The following is a 27,183-nucleotide window of genomic DNA, read 5'->3' as shown; positions in this document are numbered from 1 at the left end:
TCCCCGCCACCGCCACTACCCTACCGATCATTCCTCATGACACTACTAAGTAAACAAATCGCCGAAACGGCTAATCTCACCCGGACATTAATGGTTATGCTAATGGTACTTCATCAAACTCTCAAACTGTGGAGAAGTAGCGTTATAGACAAGCTGCTTCTTACAATGGGCTGGGGTGATTTATAATGAGTGCGAGTGGCGCAGACAAGTGGCGTACCGTCCCGGCGCTGGGTCGGTGAGCGGCGACTGGCCAGCCTGGAGGGAGTGCGGGTTGCTTATAAGGCAGAGGTAAGGCAGCTGCCCTTCCCTTGATAGCCTTGCAATGACGGCAGAGTATCTGTGTAGTCGATAAGTTGTAGGAAAGACAAGAAACTGGCTGATTTGCACTCGAGGCGTCAGGGTGAGCGACGGTCGGTCGATGAGGACTTGCAGGACAGGCCCCGGCGGCCGCTGACCCTCGGTTGCTTACCACATTGCTCCTCTTATCATCACTTGCAATGCGTGAAGGGTCTATACGTGTGCGAGGGTGCATGTTAGGGACGAATGACTACTAGGGATTTCAGGTATCGGGAATTATTGAGTGACAGATCGTCTTCTTGCCAGGGTAATTACAGCGGTATGATGGTTTTGCTTTGCCAGCCTGGCCAGGAGAGCCGGTCATCCCCAGCAGACAGGTACGCGAGGCTGGGTATTGCTTGCAGTAATTCTTGACAAAGAGTGTTTTGATGTAGATTGTGGAGATGATGGTGATCAGTAGTGATAGAAGCTTCAATATGGAGGCTAACATAAGTGTTTCCAATAGTAGTGCAAATCATATCCTAGGTGGTCACGGATTGGTAAACTTACAATTGGACCAAACTGCATTTCGTGTGCAAAATAATATTCCCTTATTATTTTTTTTATTTATGTTATAGATGGTTTTGATCGTAAAACACTTCAGAAATACTTCATTTTGTCTCTTCTCTCCTCATCCTTCAACAATCTTGGGGACTCATTGGGAAGCTGGGCTTATGGGTGGAGAACACAAACCTTACCTGATCTAACCTAACCTGACCTAACTTAATCTAACCAGACTTAACCTGACCTAACCTAATCTTTGTTAACATGATGAGCATGGAAGGAGTACTGGTATATGGTGATGATTTCCAGATTATGTGTCAAAAGTGTTGTTCATTAAACAAGCAGCCAAAATATACCTTCCTCCATTATCTTGAAAATCTCCACACCAACTGTTAGTCACATTGGTGAATGTTTTGTTTAATTATTATTATCATTGTCAGGTATTATTGCAATTATAAAGATTGAGTTAGGATAGGTTTGGATAGTGTCTTTACAGGGGGGTCCAGGTTAAGTTAGAATGATGTCCTTGATGGGGGTTAGGTTAGCCCCCCCCCCTTGGTTAGGATAGGATAAGTTAGGTCAGATTACGATAGGTTAGGATAGTGTCCAGGTTAGGTTTGGTTAGATTAGAGTACTGTCATTGGGGATTAGGTCAGGATAGGCTAGTAAGTGACATTCCACTAAAGCTAGGAATTTTTCAGGAAAAAAATTCTGATATCTAGTGGTATTTTCTGATCTCTAGGGAAATGTTCTTAGATTTTAGGGAATTTCCTTAACTTTAGAGAAATCCCTAGATTTTTCAAAGTCCATATATCACTCCTATATGCCTTCTCCCCCAAAAAAATCCCAGTTCCTCACAGGTCCCCAAGCTTGTTTGAGTGGTTGAGGGGTATGGGTAGAGAATGGGGGGGATGGACTTGTTATAAATAATTACTGTCAATTTGTAATGAAAACTTCACTAAAGTAAGTTTCTCAGTATCCATAAAGGTAATCAAAAACAAATATAAATGTGTAGAGCATTAAAATAATATCCATGGACTTTGCATTGTCTTCATTGCTGGGTTCCTTACCTGGTTCATCTTACTTGGTGGGCTTCCCAACACATAATCTAGAGAGTGAGAAAAGGTCCATGGAAGCCACACACTGCTGATGCACTTTGCCCATAAATAATTTGATAGTAATAATAAAAGATAACATTTCAAGTGGGCTGGATGGTTCATCATATGCAGCTCAGGTATGCAAACATATTTAAATAAGTAACTCTGGGAAGTGGACAAGAATTATATACACTAGTGAGAAAACTAACATGGTATAAGCCTGAATAATGAAAATGCAATTTTTCTTTTTTTATCTGAGGATTATGCTGATGAATTAGTTCCCCAGTTTACTGTTTCTTTTTCATGCATTTCTTATACCAGATTAGAGGTTTCCCAATAGTACATATCAGAATTCCTCAAATAAGGGTTCACTAAGATAGATAGGATGCTGCAGCATGAATGTTTATATCTGCATCACTGTATGGAGAAGTTTACATAAATAATGTCTTGTTTCTGCAATGTTTCTGTAGAGCTAGTAATTTAATATTGTTTTCTTATTTATATTTTTGAAAAATGAGATTAGTGCAAGGCTAACTGGAAATGCTAACCTAAAAATTTGGTGTGTGGATCATTGAAGTGTAAACCTTTTTCAGTGAGAATGACACTTTTTTTTAACAGTTTTCACTCTGGTAGGATGTTAACATGTTTATCCCAAGTCACTATATATGTAAAGTAAAGGTTATAGTTACTTATGTGTAAAGCAAAACAAGATAAAACCAGGTAATTATGGAGAAAATGCAAAAAAAAAAAGAAAAAATTATCAATAACAATATCTCAAACAAATTTGACTCAGAAGCAAATTTGCTTAACTTAACCTTCATATTTTTGTATTCTTATACCTTAATTCACTGGTCATTTGAGTATTATTTTAGATTTTACACCATCATACTCTACAACATTGAGGATATGATTCTTTTCTAAGAAATTTCATCTCTCTGTGTGTCTATGGGAAATACACTTTTTGAAATAGACATGGGCACTTTTTTTCCCAAAAATTTCCTATACCTGATTTTGTAGGATAAGTTAGGTTAGATTAGTATCCCTTGGGAGAGGGGATGTTGGCCATGAGGGTGCAACCCCCTGACTAGATTAGGGGGATAGGGAGATTATGGTCTACATTTAAATATTTACCATAACTTGATATTCTTATAGGCTAGAAAGGTGTGGAGAATATTCTATGCCAAGGAGTACTGACATGAAAAGTACAGTGAAGGAAAACCAGGGAAAATAAGAAAAATAAAGAAAGCTTTTGCCACCTCCCATTTACTCAAATAGGCCTCGGCTCAAATGGTCATGTGTAAAAAAAAAAAAAAAAAAGAGTAAATGGCAAGAACATTCTTAGTGGATCACTCAGCAGTCCTGGTGAATAGGGAGGAAGTAGGAATGGGATTTCTAGATCAGCTTAGCTTATGGTGTGGTTGTGCATTTTAGGTGTGCAGTCACTCATTTTTTAATTAGTCTCCTATTTTTTGTGATCAACAATATTGAAGAATGCAGTAGTGGGCAGGGGTGTGGAAAAGAGGCCAGTTGTCAAGTAAAAAGTAATGTATTAATAAAAAGATTTGTGACAGGTTTCTTTACACTAAACAAAATTAACTAGAAAAAAAATACATGAGAAATGACTAGATGAAAAAATGAAGAAAAGTAGCCATTGTGGGAAAATTTCTTGTAGAATATTACACATAATTTAACCGGGGCCCTTCCAAAGACACTAACCTAAGTGAACATATCACAATCTAACCTAACCCTATAAGGTTCCTAAAGACCCCGTACCTCATTCAAGATTCTCATCACAACATTGTTAAGAATAATGGTCATAGCTCAGTCGTGATGCAGTTTTGTGGTCAGCCATGACAAGTCTTAATGGTTGTAGGTCATTATGGTCCCATCCTGAATTTTTTGTGCATGATTCAAAAATCCTGGAGGTCAACAACCATTCAATCCATCATAGCACTCTCATGACACTGTTGTGATGTCATGACAGTCATAGGTCTGTTGTCATGCAATTATGACTGTCATAAGTCCATTGTGATGCAATCATGATGAAAAAACATTGTGACAGTGTCATGACAGAGCTATGACTATCATGATTGAGTCACAACAAACTTGCTAGTGTATCACGACAGAGCTAATAATTCTCAGAGCTAATAATTCTGACCAGTTGTTTGACAGTTCAGAATACTGTGTCATGATGGACCTAAGAATGCATCACAGTAATGTTCTATAGATGTCACATCAAGACAGATCTACAGATGCATCATTACAGCGTAATGACAGAGCTAATAGTCTTAACCTTGTCATAACCTTATCCAAGGCGCACCCACAAAGATCTCTTCCTTCATTGCCTTTTGGTTGCCTTGTCCTTTTTTTGCAGGTAACCGCTGTATTTCACCAGCAGAGTCTGGGTATGGATGGTCTGCAACCTCAGCTCACACTGTAGCACCAACTTTCACATATTGCCTTTTGGCAACATACCACTGAGATCCATTGCATAGATGTAGGGGTGCTGCAGAATGTGACTCATGCAGGTACCCGCACAAATGTGGGCTCTGGTGGCTGTCCCATCCCTTTTTATATCTCCTGTGGTTGCCCAGGGGAGGAGTATAAGTGTGATGCTATTGTGACATTGTCATGACACCATTGTGACTCTGTCGTGACTTCGTGACTGTGTTGCCCATTGTCACTTTGTTTAGATGGCAAAAAATTTCCACCAAATTTTGAAATTCTGCAAAATGTGATATTGTCATAGTGCTGTCATAATGTTGTCATGACAGTCATAGGTCCATTGTGATGCTGTTATGACACTGTCTTGAGTGACCAGTAATTGTAACCAAATGTCACAAATGCACCAAAAATGTTTTTTTTTTGTGGTGTGATGAGAATCTTGAATGTGTGATGAGGGCTTAACTTTAACCTTATGGGATTACTAACCACATATCTTTTGCCTTGGGTACAACGAATGTTCAGAAATAATTTTTTCTCTCTTTCAGGAGTCAGGCTCATCCACAATAAGGGTATTATCAGTTGACAATGTAGAGGGACGTGTGGTGAAACAAAATGCAGGATGTGTTTTTGTGGTATATTGGGTGATTGACAAAAGCAGAAATAAGAGCAGAAGCAGAAGCTGAAACACTGAGGAAATAGTAACACTGTACAACACTTAAAAGCTAAGGTGTGAACATAAAAGTATGGCAGGTGAGAGTGTGGTGGATCATAAGGCTCATGGCTGTCAAAAGTGTTATGTGGCTATAAGTAATGGAAACAAATGATGATAGAATCCAGATCCAGCTGAAAGTGGCAAAAGTTTCCCAATACTTATCTTCCAACTTTGGATAATTCAATTTGCTGTTCTCTTTGGAGTACTGGCACCTTGAGTTTTTTTTTTATACTTCCTTTTGTTGTCCTAGGCCAGAGCCATTCTTGCATTAAAAAATATATCTAAAGTATCCAGATACAGTTGGATAAGACAAAATTAAATTACCAAATTGGATAATGAATAAAAAAAAAATATAAGGACATCTACAGTTGCCTGATTATGTTCATAATAGGATTTGCTGATGTTGTAAGGCAACTTCTGGCACAAGTCACAGTGTGGTGTTTTTTGTGATGATCATTCTAAAACAGCTGATGTCCCTTATTTGCTGTGCATGTTGCAAGAATTCAATTTGATTGGCCACACCACCTAATGCCATCTGCTTCTCTCACTGTGATTGCTTTACTTGAGATATGTAGTTCACTAGTAGTAGTAAATATATAAACAGATACCCTCATTACAGACTGATAGGTATTTTGGTATCTGTTCTCATGTATTCTCTCTCTCTCTCTCTCTCTCTCTCTCTCTCTCTCTCTCTCTCTCTCTCTCTCTCTCTCTCTCTCTCTCTCTCTCTCTCTCTCTCTCTCTCTCTCTCTCTCTCTCTCTCTCTCTCTCTCTCTCTCTCTCTCTCTCTCTCTCTCTCTCTCTCTCTCTCTCTCTCTCTCTCTCTCTCTCTCTCTCTCTCTGTGTGTGTGTGTGTGTGTGTGTGTGTGTGTGTGTGTGTCCATTATAATCTAATCTAATGGTGCCTAACAGTACTAATGCATTACAGAGTGGATGTAAGCTGGAAACACAGCACCACACCAGTCCATCCATGCAGGGACTCTCATCTGCCTTTCTACAATTGTGAGTGTGTGAGGTCAGATGTGCTTCTCTGATGTCATGCTAGTGTTGTACTTCATGAGGCATAAGGTGATGATCTGTTGAAGTACTTATGACAGCTTAAACTTACTGTCTGTAACTTTCTTGGATTTTCTCTCTTTTCAGCCAGGTTATTGTTGATTAGGTATAAGTAAACATCATCGTACAAACAATATTCTGATGATCGCCTCATGGCAAAAGGCCCAACATGTCATACAGTGCCACTCCATTTGATTACTTATAGTGTAGTACATACTACATGCAATGTTGGCCACAATTTTTCCTAAACCCATTGCTCATATTATCTGCTTTCTCATCACCCGGCTCTTCACATCAGATGGATATATTCAGTACACACACACACACACACACACACACACACACACACACACACACACACACACACACACACACACACACACACACACACACACACACACACACACACACACACACACACACACACACACACACACACACACACACACACACACACACACACACACACACACACACACACACACACACACACACACACACACACACACACACACACACACACACACACACACACACACACACACACACACACACACACACACACACACACACACACACACACACACACACACACACACACACACACACACACACACACACACACACACACACACACACACACACACACACACACACACACACACACACACACACACACACACACACACACACACACACACACACACACACACACACACACACACACACACACACACACACACACACACACACACACACACACACACACACACACACACACACACACACACACACACACACACACACACACACACACACACACACACACACACACACACACACACACACACACACACACACACACACACACACACACACACACACACACACACACACACACACACACACACACACACACACACACACACACACACACACACACACACACACACACACACACACACACACACACACACACACACACACACACACACACACACACACACACACACACACACACACACACACACACACACACACACACACACACACACACACACACACACACACACACACACACACACACACACACACACACACACACACACACACACACACACACACACACACACACACACACACACACACACACACACACACACACACACACACACACACACACACACACACACACACACACACACACACACACACACACACACACACACACACACACACACACACACACACACACACACACACACACACACACACACACACACACACACACACACACACACACACACACACACACACACACACACACACACACACACACACACACACACACACACACACACACACACACACACACACACACACACACACACACACACACACACACACACACACACACACACACACACACACACACACACACACACACACACACACACACACACACACACACACACACACACACACACACACACACACACACACACACACACACACACACACACACACACACACACACACACACACACACACACACACACACACACACACACACACACACACACACACACACACACACACACACACACACACACACACACACACACACACACACACACACACACACACACACACACACACACACACACACACACACACACACACACACACACACACACACACACACACACACACACACACACACACACACACACACACACACACACACACACACACACACACACACACACACACACACACACACACACACACACACACACACACACACACACACACACACACACACACACACACACACACACACACACACACACACACACACACACACACACACACACACACACACACACACACACACACACACACACACACACACACACACACACACACACACACACACACACACACACACACACACACACACACACACACACACACACACACACACACACACACACACACACACACACACCTATAGAATGATAAATGGTATGGAAAATGTGGACAAAGAATGTTTTACAAATTTAGACACACAGAGTACAAGGGGACACAGTTAAAAGTTGAAGAAAGTTAACTGTAGAAGAGATATCAAAAGGTATAGTTTTCCTCACAGAAGTGTGAACAAATGTAATGAACTCAGTGAAGACATTGTCAATGCTGTAACTGTCCATGCTTTTTAAGACCAAACTGGATAGATATAGAGATGGGATTCTATGAGATTACTCCCCTCCTGTAAACCACAACTAGTTAAATACAACTAGGTAAATACACATTGCATGATAGCTACCCTTGAATGATATGCAGAGGAAGAGAGTATGGTGAATTAGATTGAATTAGCTAGCACCAGGATATAAAGATGAAATTTACCTTATCGGAATCATTGGAATTTACCTTAACGGTCTTGAATTATTAACCAACATTTGTGTACATTTTTGCTACAATATCACCAGTTCTTGCTGTTATCTCTTATTGTATCAGCTATATGCAGTGCAGGTTAAAGATAAAAAGGCTTGTATTTAAAAATTTAACTTTTTTTTTTTTTTCTGTCTCCTGGTACATTAATAATGATAAATATATTAACTGAAAGTCTCTGTGCTGGGGGCTAAGAATACTGCCACTGTTTTTGCTGCATGTTGTAAGAGGCAACTAAAAGGATTGGAGGAATGGGGTGAGGAATCTTCTCTGTATGGTGTCCTATGAACAGACAAAGGAAAACACTACATGTAAGAGTTCTGAATGTGCATGAATTTGATGTAGATGCAGGTTCATTATGAAGGGGCAGGGATAAACCAGTGCATCTTGTCAAACCTTGCTATGTATGTATGTAGCTAACTGTGCTATGCCTAAGTTCTTGGGTACAGTGGTCCATGAACTGTCCCTTTACAGAAGGGGCTGATGTGGCTAAGAGTGGGAATGATTGTGTGTGTGTGTGTGTGTGTGTATGTGTGTGTGTGTGTGTGTGTGTGTGTATGTGTGTGTGTGTGTGTGTGTGTGTGTGTGTGTGTGTGTGTGTGTGTGTGTGTGTGTGTGTGTGTGTGTGTGTGTGTATTTACCTAGTTGTATAATACAGGGATCGAGCAGGGCTCATAGTGTCCTGTCTCCATATCTATATTTATCCAAAATTTCCTTAAATTTATGTATGTTTAGTGCTGTAACAACCTCCTCATCTAGACCATTCCAGATATCCACAGTTCTGTGTGGAAAACTGTACTTCTTGCTGACTCTTCCTCATCTTCTTTGAGTGCCCTCTCATCCGTCCAGCTTCATCTTCCAGCAACACCAGATCCTGCTTGTCTATCTTCTCAATGCGGTTAACTATTTTATACATCGTTATTAGAGCTCCTCTTTTTCTTCTAACTTGCAAAGTTGGCAGTCCCATTTCCTTCAACCTCTCTTTGTACATAAGGTCTTTCAGCTCCAGTACCATCCTTGTAGCTGCCCTCTGAATTCTTTCTAACTTCTTTATGTCTTTCTTCATATGCAGAGACCACACCACTGCTGCATATTCCAGTCTGGGATGTAGCATAGTGGCTATAATTTTTTTCATCATTACCACATCCTTTTCAAATTGTTTCTCCTCCTCTCTTCCTTGCCTTCTTATACTGCTCTCTATTATTTTCATTTCTTTCTTTCTTCAGTTTCTTACAAGATATATCCTTTCTCTTCTTAGCTTCTGCACATCTGGCATTATACCAGATATGTTTGCTCCTCCTTACTTTATATACAGGTACATATTTCAGCACACCCTCATTGTACTTTTCAGGAATGTTTCATATTTTTCTTGCACTATCTTGCCTTCCATAAGTCCCTTCCAATCAATACTTCCAAAGGATTTTCTTAACTCTGTAAAATTTGTCTTTGCATGATTCAGTCTCCCATTTTTATAATCCTCCTTACGTGGTAGAACCTCCCAATCTTGCAGTACCACTTCTAACACCACATGGTCACTTTTTCCCATTGGGCTTAAGTATTTAATGGTTGGACTGGGCTGTTTTTTTTTTTTTTTTTTTTTTTTTTTTTTTTTTTTTTTTTTTTTTTTGTGAATACCAGCTCTAGCATAGATGGTCCCTCCTCCCCTCTGTATCTTGTAAATTCCTCCACCCATTGGTCCATTGTATTCACCATAGCTAACTGTAGCATTTCCTCACCCCACAGTCCAGCATTTCCATTAACTTCCATCTCCTCACAGCTTACATTTTTGCAGTTAAATTCTTCCAGTAGTAGTATTTTACTGTCCTTCCTTATCATGACGTCTAGACACTTCAACACTTCATTTTGCATTTCCTTGTGATCCTCCAGCCTCCATGTATTAGTCTTCAGTGGCACATATGTTAATATGATCCTCCTTTCTCTCCCACTGGTCCTGATTGTTATACCTATGACTTCCACCATGTCATCTCCATATTGCACTTCTTCCACATATATATAATCTCAAAACTTTTCCCTTTCTATATCTCTTCCAATAATTATATCCCTCTTCCTTAAAGCTTAAATGTACTTCTTCTTTTAACTTTGTCTTGGTTAGGCACAACACATCTGGTCTATTTTTCTTTAAGTAATCTCTCACTTCCAGTACACCTGAATGTAACCCATCTGTTTGTATTCATTGCTCTTAATGTACTACTACTCCCACCACATGCAATTTGTCTGTCTGCTGCTGTGGTTCTTTCATTTCTTGTTCCCTTTCCCAAATATACCATTTCCTCAGTCTCATATCAAGTACCCTCCAATAAAATTTCTTCTTCTCAGTCTCTGCCCTCTCATTTTTTCCCTGGCTTCATTTCTCAGATCCCTCTCTTTTTCCCTTTCTTCCAAGTTCATATCTCTTTTTACCCAAAATGTGTGTGTGTGTGTGTGTGTGTGTGTGTGTGTGTGTGTGTGTGTGTGTGTGTGTGTGTGTGTGTGTGTGTGTGTGTGTGTGTGTGTGTGTGTTACTTTTGTCTGGGCCACTCCATATGGGATTGCCAGCCTGGTGTGTAGATAGATAGGCAACTAATGAAAACTATAAAGTATTGATATGTTATAGACTCTTACAAGTTTTTGTTGCAGGTGCTGGACTGAGACACTTTTTCAAGACAGAAGAGAAGGTGATGCTTCAGACAAGGTCATCAAGAAATTCACTTGGAAATCCCAGAACACACCTATCAGTAATCTGTGTGAGTTGCCAAGAGGCCTTCAGGGATTATCAGGAAATGGTTTATCTAGATAGAAATAGTGAATGTGTATGGATCAACAAATGATGGCATTTGGGAATATCTTGTGCAAATAATAGAACACCAGCTGCTGTGTTTCTCAAGACAATGAGTTTGCATGTGTAATCTGTGTTAGGTATTACCACATTCAGTTTTCACAATGATGGAAGAGCAGTGCCCTAATTTTGTGTGTGCAGACTGTGGGGAGTTGTTGGATAGCAAAAACAGCCTCATTGAACACACCCTTGCTCACAAAGGGCTCAAGACTTACCACTGTGAGGAATGTGGCAAATTGTTTTCTCAGGAATTAAGTTTCTCACAGCACACACACCTCCAGGCCACACAGAACTTCAAGTGTAGTGACTGTGGGCAGTCCTTCCCCCAGAAAGGAGACCTCAACACACACACTCTCAGTCATTCAGACAAAAAGTTTCAGTGCAAAGACTGTGGCAAGTGTTTCTCAAAAAAATTCAACCTCACACAGCATTCTCTCACTCATTCCGGCATTAAACGGTTCAAGTGTGAGGAATGTGGGAAACTGTTCACCCACAAGAGCAACCTCACCCAGCACTACAACATTCACACCGGCATCAAGAACTTCAAGTGTGAGCAGTGTGGCAAGGAGTTTGCCCACAAGAGTAACCTAACCCAGCATTTACTCCTCCACACTGGGATTAAAAACTTTAAATGTGAGGAGTGTGGTAAATTTTTCACTCACAAGAGCCACCTGACCCAACACTCCCTGATCCATGCCTGCATCAAGGACTACCACTGTGAGGAGTGTGGCAAAATGTTCACCCACAAGAGTAACCTCACCCAGCACAGCCTCATACACTCGGGAGTGAAGAGGTTTGAGTGTGAAGAGTGCAAGAAACTGTTCACCCACAAGAGCAACCTCATCAAACACAAGCTCATCCACACTAACCAGAAGAAGCCAAAGCATGAGATGGAGGAAGGTGCTAACTAAACTTCCACTACTTGCTGTCTGTCTGGCCTCAGCTTAATACTTGGCTTGTATGGATGAACACTAGACAGGCTCCACTCCTGTTCACTGAACATTTTTGGCAGTGCTTGTCCTCCTACTACATTCTTACCCAAGATCAAGAGTACAAGTGCTACAGCCTTAATTTTCATGTCATCAGTTCACAACACATCTAACTCTCCACACTCCAGCATGTGTGTCTGTCTGTACACTAGACAACGTCTCATGCCGAGCGTGGCATTCCTTCTTCCACTGCAGATTTGTGTCCCTCAGCCCATCCTGCCTTCCTGGATGTCCAAACAAGCAGTGTGATAATATAAAAAGCTTTTAAGAGGCAGTGGGCAAAAAATACATGGTGCTCCCAAACCAGAAAATCAATGCTACTATCAAGGTTCCTCAGCGCACAGCAGGTGTTCAGCTACTCATAATTAAGGTTTTCCCAAGTGACCTCAGTTCCAGAAAGCAAAACACAGTTGAGTGTTAAGTCATTTATGTTCTTAGGATAGAAGGCTTGGAGACATGGTGAATGAACAGGAACACAGAGGAAATTTAATGTGATGATTTGGGTTGGAAAGCAGATGTCAGTTGTGACTGAGTGAACTAATGAACTGCCTTCATGGAGTGTATATACAGTGCTACTTACAGTATCATTAAACCAAGTGAAAAGTGTACTGGTGATGCGGCACATGTGGACATGAGTGGTATATGGCTGGCCAGTGGTGGGGACAGCATATGGCCTGATGTGCAAGTGAAGCAAGTGGCATGCCCTCTTGGTGTGGTATTGGCACTGGCCCTCCACTGGTGGTGATACAAAGTGATGTTGGTTGCATGCACAAAATGTATTTGTCTTAGTCTACAAACATATATAATACATAATACAGTATACATTTTTTTGCAGAGATGCCAGTTTGAAAGGAGCATGTCGTTTCCTAGATGAGCAATAATACAACGTTGGTATTAAAGTGTAGAAACAATTGGTAACATGAATAAAACCTGTGGCTTCAAAGTGTTCTGTGTCTTGTTGACTCATTACTCATCACAGTTGCATAGTGGACATTTACAAAACAACCTGAATTGGAGTACATGTGTCTGGGATGCCTATATGTGCCTCGCAGAATGGGACCAAACTTAATATTGTTCAATGCCTCAAAAACTCAATTCCTCCATATATCATCAACACAGCCTTCCAGATACTTATCCCCTCTTCAGTGCCACTCAAGTGTCTCCCTCTTCTACACTGAACATCCTTGGTTTGCACTTTACTTCTAGTAATGTAAACTGGAAACTTCACATCTCATCTCTAGTTAAAACAGCTTCTAAGAAGTTATGTGTTCCGAGTCGTCTCAGCCAGTTTTTCTTCCCTCTCCCCCTGTAGCTGCTAACTCTGCACAGGGTCTTATCCATCCATGTATATGCTTCACATATATGGCTTTTACTCGTACTGCTATTTTAAAGAGGGTGGAATCAAAAGCTTTCTGTCTTATCAACTCTCTTCTGACTGACTACCTTCAGCTTCTTTCTCATTGCTGCAATGTTGTGACTGCCTACCTTCAGCTTCTTTCTCATTGCTGCAATGTTGCATCTCTTGCTTTCTTTTACCAAACTGCTTGCCCCGCCTCTTCCTGAGCCTTCTTGCACAAGGCTTCTTTCTCTTATCCATATTCTGTCCATCTCTCTAATGTAAGAATTAACCAGTAATTCTCATTCATTCATTTCTCTGGTAAATTCTGGAACTCCCTTTCTGCTTCTGTACTTCCTCCTTCCTATGACTTGAACTTGTTCAAGAGGGAGGTTTCAAGACACATATCCTTTAATTTTTTAATGCTGCTTTTGACTGTTTGGGGACTGGCACCTCAGTGGGCCTTCTATTATTGTAATCTTGTTGCCCTTGGTTGGTGTCCCTCTTACATAAAAAAAGAAAAGAAAAATAGGATTCCTTCCTTTTTTTCCCAGGAATTCTACAACTCCAACATCATCGGTAACAAGTGATGCAGTGTTCATCACTGAAGTGGCTGTAGCAATAGGATGCTAAGAGGAGAAAGTGGAGATTAAGGGATGTAGGATTGGAGAATTTCCAGGTAGGCTTGAGCTGGGAGGATGAAAGCTTGAATGGTGTGGATGAACTGAATGGTAGACTTGTAGAGAATGTGAAGAATGCAGCAGCCAACCAAATAAGGTATGTAAGAATGAATGCCAGAAAGCATAGATGTAAGCTGTGGGGGAGTGATGAGATTAGGGATGCTAGGAAGGAAAGAAATAAGGTGTGCAGACAGTTGAAAAAAAGAAGAGGCTGAATGTGATTACCAGAATGCATGGACAGCATATGTGAACCATCAGTGAATGACAAAGTGAAAGATAATGAATGCTAAAGTTAGGTGTGAGAGAAGTGTGATTCAGTCCCAAAGAGCTAAAAGTGTTGAAGGTAGTTGAGAATGCTACAGATTCCTGATGGGTGAGGGAATGCCTGACAGTGAGAATGCTGACAGTCTGAAGGTGAATGGTGCAATGGTGACAGGTAAAGAAGTGAGAAAGGCAGTAGTAGAGTTTCGGGAAGAGATTGGTGGTGTAGGCAAGGTACTTGATGTGAGCAAAGAATGTGTGACACTGGAGAGAAAGAATGCAGATGAGCTGAATGAAAGAATAAGCAGGGAGGAAGTAGAGAAATGTGTGAAAAAGCAGAATAAGAAGGCAGCAAGGCTAGATGAGATACTCTGAGATGTATAAAAATGGAGGGGAAGTGATTGATAGGATGACTGAGTTATGTAACCAGGTGTGGGAAGAGGAGAGAGTGCTGAGTATGTGGAATGAATGCAGGGTGACTCTTGCATAAAGGGGAATGAAACAGCAAGATGAGTTGAAAAACTACAGGCTGATTGCATTAGGTAAAGTTTTCAGTGCAGTGTTGAATGAGAGATTGTGTAAATGGATTGAGAGATCTGGAGTGTTAGGTGAGGAACAGAACAGATGTTGTGTAGAGAGGAGAGCTGAAGATAATGTGTTTGCAGTGAAAGAAATGATTGAAAGAAAGGTGGAGATAAATTGTATGTAAGTTTTCCGGACATAGAGAAGGGTTATGATAAGAAGAATAGAGACATGCTAGGTAGAGTCATATAAAAGATTGGGTTGAGTGCAAAGATATTTAACATAGTGCAAAGTATGTATGTTGATATAGAATTAAATACAGACTAGGAGATGTAGAAACAGACTGGGTGAAGAGAGAGGAATAAGGATGTATTTTATCACCAACTCTTTTTAGCTTGTATACATAGGAGTTAGTAGCCAGAATGAGAAGAATGAATGCATAAGTGAGTGAGAGAGGCAAGGATGTATTCTATCCTCAACCTTTTTACCCTGCATATAGAAGTGTTAGCAGGCAGAATGAGAAGAATGAATGCATAAGTGTGGGGAATGATAACGTAAAAGCATGATGAACCAGTGGGTGGGTTGACAAGGAAGTGCAGCAAGGATAAAAGCAAGTAGATATGATGTGCTGCGAGAAGTTTGGAAGAGCGTGCTGTTCCAAGCATCATGTATGGTATGGATGTGATTGCGTGGAATTAAAATCAATTAGAGAAGTTAGAAATAGGACAATAGAGTAGCAAGAATGGTACTGAATGCACCAAGGCATGCAGTGATCGAAGCTTTGAGAGAAGACATGGGATGGAGTACTTTTAGAGAGAGACATGTAAAGGCGACCTTGAGGTACAAAGCTAGATTAAAGTGAATGGATGATGCAAGACTAGAATGTTAGGAGTAGCAGGTGAGGAAAGAAATATGTTAAGATGGTAGTAAAGAGTGGCTTGGAAACTAGTTGGGCTCTTAGCAGTTTGAAGCAGGCATGTTGAGAGTGACTCGAGTATGATTGTTAGAAATGGAGATGTAAGAAAGTGGAAAAGTGAGATAAACAGAGTGGTAAAAGGTATGAGATTGAGTGAATGGAAAAAAAAAATGGAACAAAAGAGTACTTTGAAGTGGTATACAGAGAAAGAGGTCCCATTGTATGAAAAATTGGTATAAGGGAAGCCATGGTGGTGATCTCTTCCGAGAGAGATCGCAATGTATAGATTCGAATGCAAGGAGTTACAGATGGTCTGAGTCTCTCTGCAAAGCGTGCCAGATGTGTGACTTGGAAGAGGAGGAGATGGTGGAACATGTGATGCTGGAGTGTGTGAAGTATGCCAGAGACAGGGAGATGATGCAAGTAGTGCTGAAAAAAATCTGGGATGTCAGAGTGGAGTAGACAGGAAGGGAATGGACAATGTTGCGACTGGGTTTGAGCGGAGAGACAAATGAAAGGATGATTGAGGCTGTGAAAGTGTTCCTGGAGAAAACGTGGCGTGCTAGATGTAGGAGCTAATGATGTGAAAGATCATGTTTGTTTTTCTGTTTCCCCTTTCTTTTCCCCCCTCCAGGAGCTGCCGAAACAAAGGCCTGGCTTTAAGTAATCCTGAGCCATCTGTAAAATCAAGATCAAGTTGTGACTTACTAATACTGTTTGACTTTTTCTTTTTTTCCTATATTAAATATATTACGTGCACCGGAAGGATCAGACTTGTCCGACTCTCTCTCTCTCTCTCTCTCTCTCTCTCTAGCTGCTACTGATGCTGGTCGCGGCCAGTCACTGTCTGTCAGGGTTTATGGCTATTGTTGCAAGGAGGGGAGGGGAAGATAACGTTGGTAGCACTGACTCAGAGAAGACGCCAGACCAAGAGAAGTGTCCGTTCCTTACTACGACACTGGTTGCCTGCCGCTGCAACGACGTGACTGCGTCCTGGGGCATGGTGTGAGGTTAGTGTGGCCTGGGAGACTAAGACAGTGAGTACTTGATGCTAGCTGTGCGAGTGCTGTGCTGTGTACGAGTTGTGATCTCGTGGCGTGCTGTGCACCTGCTGTTCTGTGAGGTGAGTCGTGCTACCCAGTGATAGAAGTTTTGCAGAGTGAGGGCCGGTGGTGCGACCCAGACTTATGCTGTAGTGTGGTAGTGTGCCTTGTGCATAAAAGACAGGAATGCTAGTGAGCCTGTGTTTTGTTGCCCCTTCACCAATAGTCTGTTCAGTCCAGACAGGTTCCGCGTGTGCGTGCCTCACCCCCACTAGCCAAACGGGCCCGACCCCAACAACGGTGGTGGATTCCTGTTGTGTGCGCTGACCGCCTTGGGCTGCTGTAGTGGTAAGTGCACAACACTATTAACACAGTTCACAACTTACCCAATCACGTGGGCCCATTGTCCAGGGGGCCTGCAGGTTTATGCAGCTTGTCTTGGGTAGTCAGGGCAGGCAAAGGCTAGTGGAATGTAACAGTAACACGATTGTATTTATTTATTTATTTATTTATTTATTTATTTGTAGGAGGGACACCGGCCAGGGGCAACAAAAGTTAAATAATAGAAAAAAGCCAACTGAGATGCCGGTCGCCGAATAGGATCCAAAGCAGTAGTCAAAAGTTGAAAGATAAGTGTCTTGAAACCTCCCTCTTGATGGAGTTCAAGTCATAGGAAGGTGGAAATACGGAAGAATGCAGGGAGTTGAGGAGTTTACCAGAGAAAGGGATGAATGATTGAGAATACTGGTTAACTCTTGCATTAAAGAGGTGGACAGAATAGGGGTCAAAAGTTTAAAGATAAATGTCTTGAAACCTCCCTCTTGATGGAGTTCAAGTCATAGGAAGGTGGAAATATGGAAGAATGCAGGGAGTTGAAGAGTTTACCAGAGAAAAGGATGAATGACTGAGAATACTGGTTAACTCTTGCATTAAAGAGGTGGACAGAATAGGGGTGAGAGAGAGAAGAATGTTTTGTGCAGTGAGGCCGCGGTAGGAGGGGAGGCATGCAGTTAGTACGATCAGAAGAGCAGTTAACATAAAAATAGCAGTAGAAGACGGCAAGAGATGCAACACCGCGGCGACGAGAAAGAGGCTGAAGACAATCAGTTAGAGGAGAGGAGTTAATGAGCCGAAAAGCTTTTGATTCCACCCTGTCTAGAAGAGCGGTATGAGCGGAAACGCCCAGACATGTAAAGCATTCGTCATACATGGAATGATCAGGCCCCTGTACAGACTTAGCAACTAGGGGGGGTGAAAAAAAAAAATTCGGAGACGTCTCAAAACGCCTAAATTCATAGAAGCTAGAGATGAAATGTGAAGTTTCCAGTTTATATTATAAGAAAAGGACAGACCGAGGATGTGCAGTGTAAAAGAGGGAGACAGTTGAGTGTCATTAAAAAAGTAGTTGTCTGGAAGGTTGTGATGAGTTTATGGAGGAACTGAATTTTTGAGGCATGAAACAATATTGTTTGCTCTGCCCCAGTCAGAAATTTTAGAGATCAGAAGTCAGGCGTTTTGTAGCTTCCTTGCATGAAGGGTTGAACGTCTACAAAAAGACGTTGAAAAGTACAGGGTGGTATCATCAGCGTAGGAGTGGACAGAACACGAAGTTTGGTTTAGAAGTTCATTGATGAATAATAGGAAGAAGGTGGGTGACAGGACAGAGCACTGAGGAACACCACTGTTAATAGATTTAGAAGAACAGTGACCGTCTACCAGAGCAGCAACAGAACGGCCAGAAAGGAAGCTTAAGATGAAGTTGCAGAGAGAAGGATAGAAGCCATAGGAGGATAGTTTGGTAATCAAAGCTTTGTGCCAGACCCTATCAAAAGCTTTTGATATGTCTAAGGCAACAGCAAAAGTTTCACTAAAATATCTAAAAGAAGATGACCAAGACTCAGTAAGGAAAGCCAGATCACCAGTGATGGAAGCCATACTGGTGATCAGATAGAAGGTTGTGAAGTAATAGATGTTTGAGAATCTTTCTGTTGAGGATAGATTCAAAAACTTTAGATAAGCAGGAAATTAAAGCAATAGGACGTTAGTTTGAGGGACTAGTACAGTCATCCTTTCTAGGAACAGGCTGAATGTAAGCAAACTTCCAGCTAGAAGGAAAGGCAGATGTTGACAGAGTTGAAAAAAGTTTGACTAGGCAAGCTGCAAGCACTGAGGCGCAGTTTTGGAGAACAATAGGAAGGAGCCCATCAGGCCCATAAGACTTCCGAGGGTTTAGACCAACAAGGGCATGGAAAACATCATTGCGAAGAATTTTAATAGGTAGCATGAAGTAGTCAGAGGGTCGAGGAGAAGAAGGAACAAGCCCTGAATCGTCCAAGGTAGAGATTTTACCAAAGGTTTGAGAGAAAAATTCAGCTTTAGAGATAGAAAGCAGTGGTGCCATCTGGTTGAAATAAAGGAGAGAAAGAAGAAGAAGCAAAGTTATTTGAGATGTTTTTGGCTAGGTGCCAGAAGTCACAAGGGAAGTTAGATCTTGAAAACAATTGACACTTTTTTATTAATGAAGGAGTTTTTGGCTAGTTGGAGAACAGACTTGGCATGGTTCCGGGCAGAAATATAAAGTGCACGAAATTCTGTTGATGGAAGGCTCAAATACTTTTTGTGGGCCACCTCTCTATCATGTATAGCACGAGAACAGGCTGTGTTAAACCAAGGTTTGGAAGGTTTAGGTCGAGAAGAAGAGTGAGGAATGTACGCCTTCATGCCAGACACTATCACTTCTATTATACGCTAGGCACACAGAGACGGGTCTGACACGGAAGCAGTAGTCATTCCAAGAAAAATCACCAAAATACCTCCTCAGGTCCCTCCATCTAGCAGAGTCAAAATGCCAGAGGCAAATCTGCTTAGGGGATCTTGAGGAGGGATTGGAGTAATATGACAAGATACAGATATGAAAATGTGATCAGAGGAGCCCAACAGAGAAGAGAGGGTAACAACATAAGCAGGATTAGAGGTTAGGAAAAGGTCAATAATGTTGGGCGTATCTCCAAGACGGTCAGGAATACGAATATGGTGTGGCACCAGTTGCTCTAGATCGTGGAGGATAGTAAAGTTAAAGGCTAGTTTATCAGGATGGTCAGTGAAGGGAGAGAAAAGCCAAAGCTAATGATGAACATTGAAGTCTCCAAGAATGGAGATATCTGCAAAAAGGAAGAGAGTCAGAATGTCCTCCATTTTGGAAATTAAGTATTCAAAGAATTTCTTATAGTAAGAGGAGCTAGATGAGAGGTATACAGCACAAATATATTTAGTTTGTGAGTGACTATGTAGTTGTAGCCAGATGGTGGAAAACTCTGAAGATTCAAGAGCGTGGGCACGAGAGCAGGTTAAGTCGTTGCGCACATAGATGCAGCATCCAGCTTTGGATTGAAAATGAGGATAGAAAAAGTAGGAGGGAATAGAAAAAGGGCTACTGTCAGTTGCCTCAGACATGTGTTTCATTTAGGAAAAGAAGCAGAGGTCTTGTATAGGAGAGGTGGTGTTTTACAGATTGAAAATTAGGTCTAAGACAGCGAATGTTGCATAAGTTAAAGAAGAAAAGGTTGAGGGGGTGTCAAGATACGAGGCGGGGGGGGATCGATACGTGAAGAGCAGTCCGTCCTGGGGACATTTGTGGTCCCCTCCCCAGATGGAAACTCCGAGGCTGGTGTAGGAGTTGCCATGATAATTTTGATTTGTGAGTGAAGGGTGTGAGTGTGATTAGGTGCTAGTAGTTTTATGTGAAGATAGTTGTCTTTAGAGGGCAGGATGTGAGTGCCCCCTCGTGTTGCGAGACAAAGGATTTTCAGTGAGGTCCCAGCTGGGTTTAATGATAAGTTCACAGCAACCCCTGATCCAGTGCTTTCGATTTCACTGGAAGTAATTATCGTTTTGGCAGATGCCTACTGCCTAATCCTTGGTACATATGAGGGCACAAGCACGTTCTATGAGGTCAGTTTGGGCAAAGTAATTTATTCAGGTGTATAAAAACCATAACTTGGGAGGGCAGGTGTAATGGTAAAGGCAGGTAGGGAGCGCACAGCAGGTCTTACTGCTAGCAACGCTCCTCAGCGGCTGTCTGAAAACTACATTTCCTCTTTATCTGGCAGCGATTGGCGTCACTGCAGGCATTGAGTGACGCTGCACCTTAAGCCACTCTCCTGCCAATACTCGGCTGTTTTCTCGCCCTGCCACACTCTCCCACACACACCCTCATACACTCTCACAATAATACTATATGCCTCATTTACAAAATAAACACTTGATAATACATATACATTATCTACAGTAATATCGGCCTTCCAGCCACCTAGGCAACACTCCTCACCCGCTTAAAGTGTTATGACATTATCCACATGTAATGCCGCCCTCCTTGTCTTCCCAGTGTGTTTTAAATGACCCGCTGACGCGTTTATTAAATAACTCATTTGGGTAAGGAGTACAATATTAATGTCAACTGAGTAGGCAGGAACCCAGTTAACAATCATTCCAATAAGAAATTATTAAAAGCAATCCCGGGACTGATTTTTGTCCCTGCTAGTAAATTTTTCCACATTCCTTGAGTGGTTTCACTAATGGGATGATAGATCCTAAAGTTGTATAGCGAAGCAGAGGAGAGAGAGAATTAAATGTTATTGATTTAACTTGCAATGAAAGTGCCGCTGGGCAAACAAAGTCCCTGTGCCTCATGACGCCGCTTCCCACTCACCTCCCCTCCAAGATGTAATGACCTAGTTGAGTGCATTTCTCCAGACCATGTTAAAGAATGCAGAGAGGTTATTAGTGAACGGTTAGTTTCTGTGACTTGAGTCAGGTACCAGTAATGTGCAGGCAGGCTAACGTAGTACCCATCTTTAAGAAAGGAGATAAAAATTTAGCGTTTAATTATAGATCTGTCAGTAGGGCTGGGAGGGATCCGAGTACTGGACCCGAATCCCACGGATCCGAGGAGAGCTGACGTGACGCTGGTATTCGAATCCACTGACATGAATACCACTCTGAGACGAATACTCATACGATTACCGAGGATTTTTTTTTTCCTTTAGCTTCGATATTCAATATGAACGTTATTTGTTCTGACCATCGTATTTATAATGAACTCGAGATTACCATTGATGAGTATAAAACAGTTTTAGTCATACGTATGAAAAATATCTTGGCTAGCGACTTATAGCAGAAATTTAGTGTTGCCATGCGCGTGTCTTTTTTACGAACGCTGATTGGCTGAGTATGTGTGACGTCAGAACTTAGCCGGCAAAGGGTCCATATATATATATATATATATATATATATATATATATATATATATATATATATATATATATATATATATATATATATATATATATATATATATATATATATATATTATACTACCGCCGTGCATCCCCTCTCCGCGATTGTCAAAAAGCAAGACGGTTTGTCAATCAACTTGTTGTCTCCTACTATATTTCCTTTCTCACTATAAACCTCCAATCTTCCCTTCCCACCCACTTTACCTCTTCATATTTCACCAAACTTTTATATCCCCCCAAATCGCAAAATCTCCGCGAGAGGGGATGCGCGGTAGTATTATATATCTAAATACTTTCAGATATCCAAAGATGAGGGGAACTATTCTGGCGATTTGCTGCACCACATGTACTCTAATCCAGCCAACAGGTTGTACTTGGCTTTTCTGCAGCCTGTAGTATCCCAGGTCAACCGAGTAAACAAGATGTTCGAGTCTGACAACTGCAACGTCAACAAACTGCTGGTAGATTTGATGTCCCTGTACCAGTCCATTCTCCTGCGACTGATGATGCCGAGAACTTTCTCCACGTGGAAAGCCGTGACCGATTTTGATGTAAGGAATTTTTTATAACAAACACGTTTAAATAACGTGATTGATAATAATAATAATGATAATAATAATAATAATAATAATAATAATAATAATAATAGTAATAATAATAATAATAATATTATTACTATTATTATTATTGTTATTATTATTATTATTATTATTATTATTATTATTATTATTATTATTAGTAGTAGTAGTAGTAGTAGTAGTAGTAGCAGTAGTAGCAGCAGCAGCAGCAACAGCAACAACAGCAGCAGCAGCAGTAGTAGTAGTAGTAGTAGTAGGAGTAATAGTTGTAGTAGTAGTAACAGTTGCAGTACGTAGAAGAAGTGGCAGCAGCAGCAGCAGCAGCAGCAGTAGTAGTAGTAGTAGTATTAATAGTAGTGTAACGCTCCTTTTTATTATTTCTGTGTTTCTTTGAGTCTCCCCAATAATTGTTTTCTTTTGTAGCTTGCGGTGAAGAGGAGGATAATAGCGGTAATTAAAGGTTTAGTGATTATATGAAAAAGTATATTTATAAGGCGTGTATTCGTGGGAGTGATTTAGAAGTCTTGAAACATTTGTTATAAATAGTCTTTACTTATTTCAACTGTGGTTTTCTCTAATCAGTGGTAATACGAATAATAGGATTACATCATGTTGCGTCAGCCTACCAGTAACTCATAAGGTGTCATTCCCTAGCTTATAAAATATGTTAGTAATTTAGAATTCAATTATTAACTTCAACTAATGTCCAGCCTATATGCTCACCTTGCTAGCCAATTATTCCTGCATTTTTATTTAAACTCACGGTTCAGTAAAATTATTTATGAAAGAAGAGAGAGAGAGAACTAGCTAAGGTTCTAATAACTTCAGAGGCCTGGGGTTGTTGAGGGAGAGAGCACAGAATGGCGTCTCCCTTCCCTCTGCCAACAGGTGGGTCTCGTAGCTCTGAAATATTTGATTTTTCTTTTATTTAGAAGTGAATATTACTGTGTTCATGTTTATTATTCATGTCTCTAGTGAAGATATAGTAACAGTACGTGTTGAGAGAATGGCGTCTCCCTTCCCTCTGGCAACAGATAAAATAGCCGGTGTTGGTCCCACGTGGAGACAGGCCACAGAGTCTTGGGAAAGTGTTAGCCATGTAATGTTTCTTTAGTCAAGTATAATCTACTGTGAATGTGTTGTGAGCAATATTATTGCCGTAGAGAAGTGATGGATGAAGGCTGTGACGCTATTTAGGGATATAACGGTGCCCAGAATCAATGGTACTCTTGAGGAGTTATAAAAGTAATTATTTTCTTGTGTATTCGTAGTGTTAAGTAACGGAGTATAAGTGTATATGCCATACCAGAATTTCAAGTGCCTTATTTTTTTTTTTTCTAGATTAACCACTCGATAGTGTCATAGTGGGTCAGTCAACCCAAAGAATCCCATCAGTATTATTCATTTAATTATTTTTTTGCTATTTTTATATTTTTCGTTCCTCCTAATAAAGCCACACTGTAGGTGCTGTGTGATAATTAACCTCTCCCTACCCTCTGGCCATGACAATGAAGGCGAGAACTATTACCAATCAAAAATGTTTTCTTTTTTTCTATTGTGTGTGCGTGCTTCACCTCTTCTCTCTTCCTCTTCTTTTTTTTTCTTCTTCACCGTGAAGATCTTTGCCTCGTCTCATTAGAGCTCTGATCGGACCGGTGAGGAGGAGGGAGGAGGGGGGGTGGCGTTACAGTAGTAACAATGGTAATAGTATAATCACTGTAATAAATCATGAAACATATTATTATCTATTTGTAGGTGAACAACCACCTGCCATTGCAAGCAGTGGACTTCGAATTAGCACGTAGCAGAGTGGACTCCAGGGTTGTCGACACCATTAAGAAGTACGGCCGTGACTTCCTCATGCAGCTGCTGACTGAACTACGGGCAAGGTTGCCCTGTAACATCCACCATCTCCAGAGCCTAGATGTCTTAACACCAGATACTGTGCTCGGAGTACGGAAATCAAGGCTACAGGAGCTGACATTCCTTCCAAGATATTCGGGGGATGTCGGACAGCTGGATGAGCAGTGGCAAAGACTTGCGACTGTCAGCTGGCCCAGAGAGGTGTTAGATGACACTGAAAAATTGTGGATGGCTGTTCACAGCCACCAGGATGCCTCAGAGTAGAGAGATTTCAAGGAGGTAGGGCAGTTTGCTCTCTCAGTGCTTGCGCTGCCTATTATAAGCAATGCCTCCGTTAAACGGGTTTTCTCACAAATAAACTTGGTCAAAAATAAACTTAGGAACAGGATGCAACACATCAGTTTGGAGAACACACTGCATGTGCGTCCATTCATGTACAGGAATAACATGTGTTGCAATGACTTCAAACCAACGAAGGAAATGCTCTCTCTTTTTACAAAAGACATTTACGGTAATGCTGATGATGAAGAGCATGTCGAGTTACCGGATCTAGCCTAGTAATATACTGAAAAAAAAAAAAAGTTGAATGCAACCTGTAAGTATGAATTATGTATTATGTAGTAGGTAAAAAAAAGTACATTACATGAAAAATGTGTTTTTCCTTTATGTTATACCTCTGTCAGTCATCTTGAGTATCAAACATACACTTGTGATGGTTCAAATTTTGGGCTGTTTTTCCGTTGTTTTTTTTTTTTTTTTTTGAGACCGAGGTCGCGGTTTTTGGGCTGGTTTTGGGACGGGATTCCGCGGGAACAGTCTACGACCTGGCAACTCTACCTCTCGCGACAGTCTTTTTATTCTTCAACATCTTTCTATTAGTGCAGTTCAGTTCAGTTCAGTTCTCGCACCAGTAGCTGCAGAGACGTCTTCGAGTTGTGGGGGGGAGGTAAGAGCACGTGACAATTGGCGCAGTAGATACCTCTACATGAAAATTCGATGTATACCCTAAAATAAATACATCTGTAATATACCTTGATTCCTTGTCTACCAAACTGCGAATAACTATTCCGTTTAAAAATCTAACAGTCTCCCATGAAAACTTACGAAAGTGTACCTTGTGTCATTTGAAGCAGTAAGTCGTCAGCATTTTTGACCACAAATTCACTTTTGAATTAAAGTAAACCTCTTACTTGCACAATGGCAGTCAAGCGGATGTTTGATGTTTGATTTGATGTTTGATTTGCGAAGATAAATTAAAGTACTGTGGAAGTACGACTTCCAATTTCATCAAACACCTCCGCACCATCCCCTTGAATATGTCGAGCGGAAGGAGGAAAATGATGCAGGACATGATTTACCAAAACAGCCTAAGATGAGTGTACAACCAACTTTGATTGACACTGTTACCAAAGCAACACCACACAGAAGCGAGTCGAATAAGAAGAGGACAATAGATAATCTAGTTGTTAGAATGATTGTGGAAGATTTGCAGCCACTGTCAGTCGTAGAAGACAAAGGTTTTAGACGTCTTATCCATGGCCTTAACTCTTGTAATTCCTGATAGCCACACTTGTACTAATATATATTTCGTCCGATAGCAACATGAATAATGTGCATTGCATACTCTAAACAAAGTATACCTATAATACCACCAACTATAAAACTAACAGATTAATATTCATTATTCAATAAATAACAAAAATAAATTTGTGAAATATAATGATAACACATTGGAAGGTAAAATACGAGGGTGAGATAACTCTGTGGAGTGAGGCAACCACTGACAGGAGAGCTTGGACCCGAGTACAGGCAGGGATCCGTGAGCGGCCTGGGATTTGATTACCAGCCGGGATTCGATTACCTCCGGGACCCGAGTACCGGCAGGGATCCGCCCGCGGCCTGGGATTCGATTACCAGCTGGGACGCGAGTACCACCGGGACACAAGTACCGCGCAGATGCCTATCTCTCACTAGTCTCCGCGCGCACTGCAGGTACTCGGATCTGGACCAGAATCCCACTGATCCAGCAAGCTCAATTACTCGGATCCACGAATCCTAAAATGTCGAATCCTACCCAGCACTACCTGAAGCTTAACTTCAGTTGTAGGTAAAATAATGGAGTCAATAATAGCGAGAGACATTAGGGAGCATTTAGACAAACATAACTTGATAAATCAGTCACAGCATGGCTTCACGAAGGGGAAGTCTTGCCTGACGAACTTGTTAATTTTTTTTTTTTTTTTTCAAAACAAGGGTACGAGGCA

General features: G+C 41.3%; 1 protein-coding gene across 10 annotated transcripts; it reads left to right on the top strand.

Annotated features, from left to right (window-relative positions):
- On the top strand, window positions 1–25,903 carry LOC135110181 (gastrula zinc finger protein XlCGF8.2DB-like). 10 transcript variants are annotated; one of them, XR_010273143.1, is made up of 8 exons: window positions 5–288; window positions 6,023–6,096; window positions 11,239–11,345; window positions 14,317–14,441; window positions 16,956–17,151; window positions 17,420–17,532; window positions 22,839–23,029; window positions 24,812–25,589. XR_010273143.1 is itself a non-coding variant. In XM_064022204.1 (3 exons), exon 3 carries the CDS (start codon window positions 11,542–11,544, stop codon window positions 12,346–12,348), a length of 807 nt encoding a protein of 268 aa, XP_063878274.1. In that variant the 5' UTR covers window positions 135–288; window positions 6,023–6,096; window positions 11,239–11,541; the 3' UTR covers window positions 12,349–13,369. The 10 variants fall into 10 exon arrangements, 6 of the variants coding, with proteins under 6 accessions (XP_063878274.1, XP_063878276.1, XP_063878275.1 ...); XR_010273144.1 differs by having other exon boundaries at window positions 22,868–23,029; window positions 24,812–25,588; XR_010273142.1 differs by lacking the exon at window positions 14,317–14,441 and having other exon boundaries at window positions 1–288; window positions 16,956–17,532; window positions 24,812–25,892.
- Window positions 25,904–27,183: the final 1,280 nt, after the last annotated feature.

The sequence above is a fragment of the Scylla paramamosain genome, chromosome 20 (assembly GCF_035594125.1).
Source record: "Scylla paramamosain isolate STU-SP2022 chromosome 20, ASM3559412v1, whole genome shotgun sequence".
In the NCBI taxonomy this organism is placed as follows: Eukaryota; Metazoa; Arthropoda; class Malacostraca; order Decapoda; family Portunidae; genus Scylla; species Scylla paramamosain.
The sequence above is the reverse complement of the archived record's forward strand: the minus strand, read 5'-3'. Positions and strand labels throughout refer to the sequence as shown.

Bases quoted from the DNA above. Each gene is read 5' to 3' on its own strand.
- LOC135110181 (XM_064022204.1), top strand. From the start codon at position 11,542: ATGATGGAAGAGCAGTGCCCTAATTTTGTGTGTGCAGACTGTGGGGAG.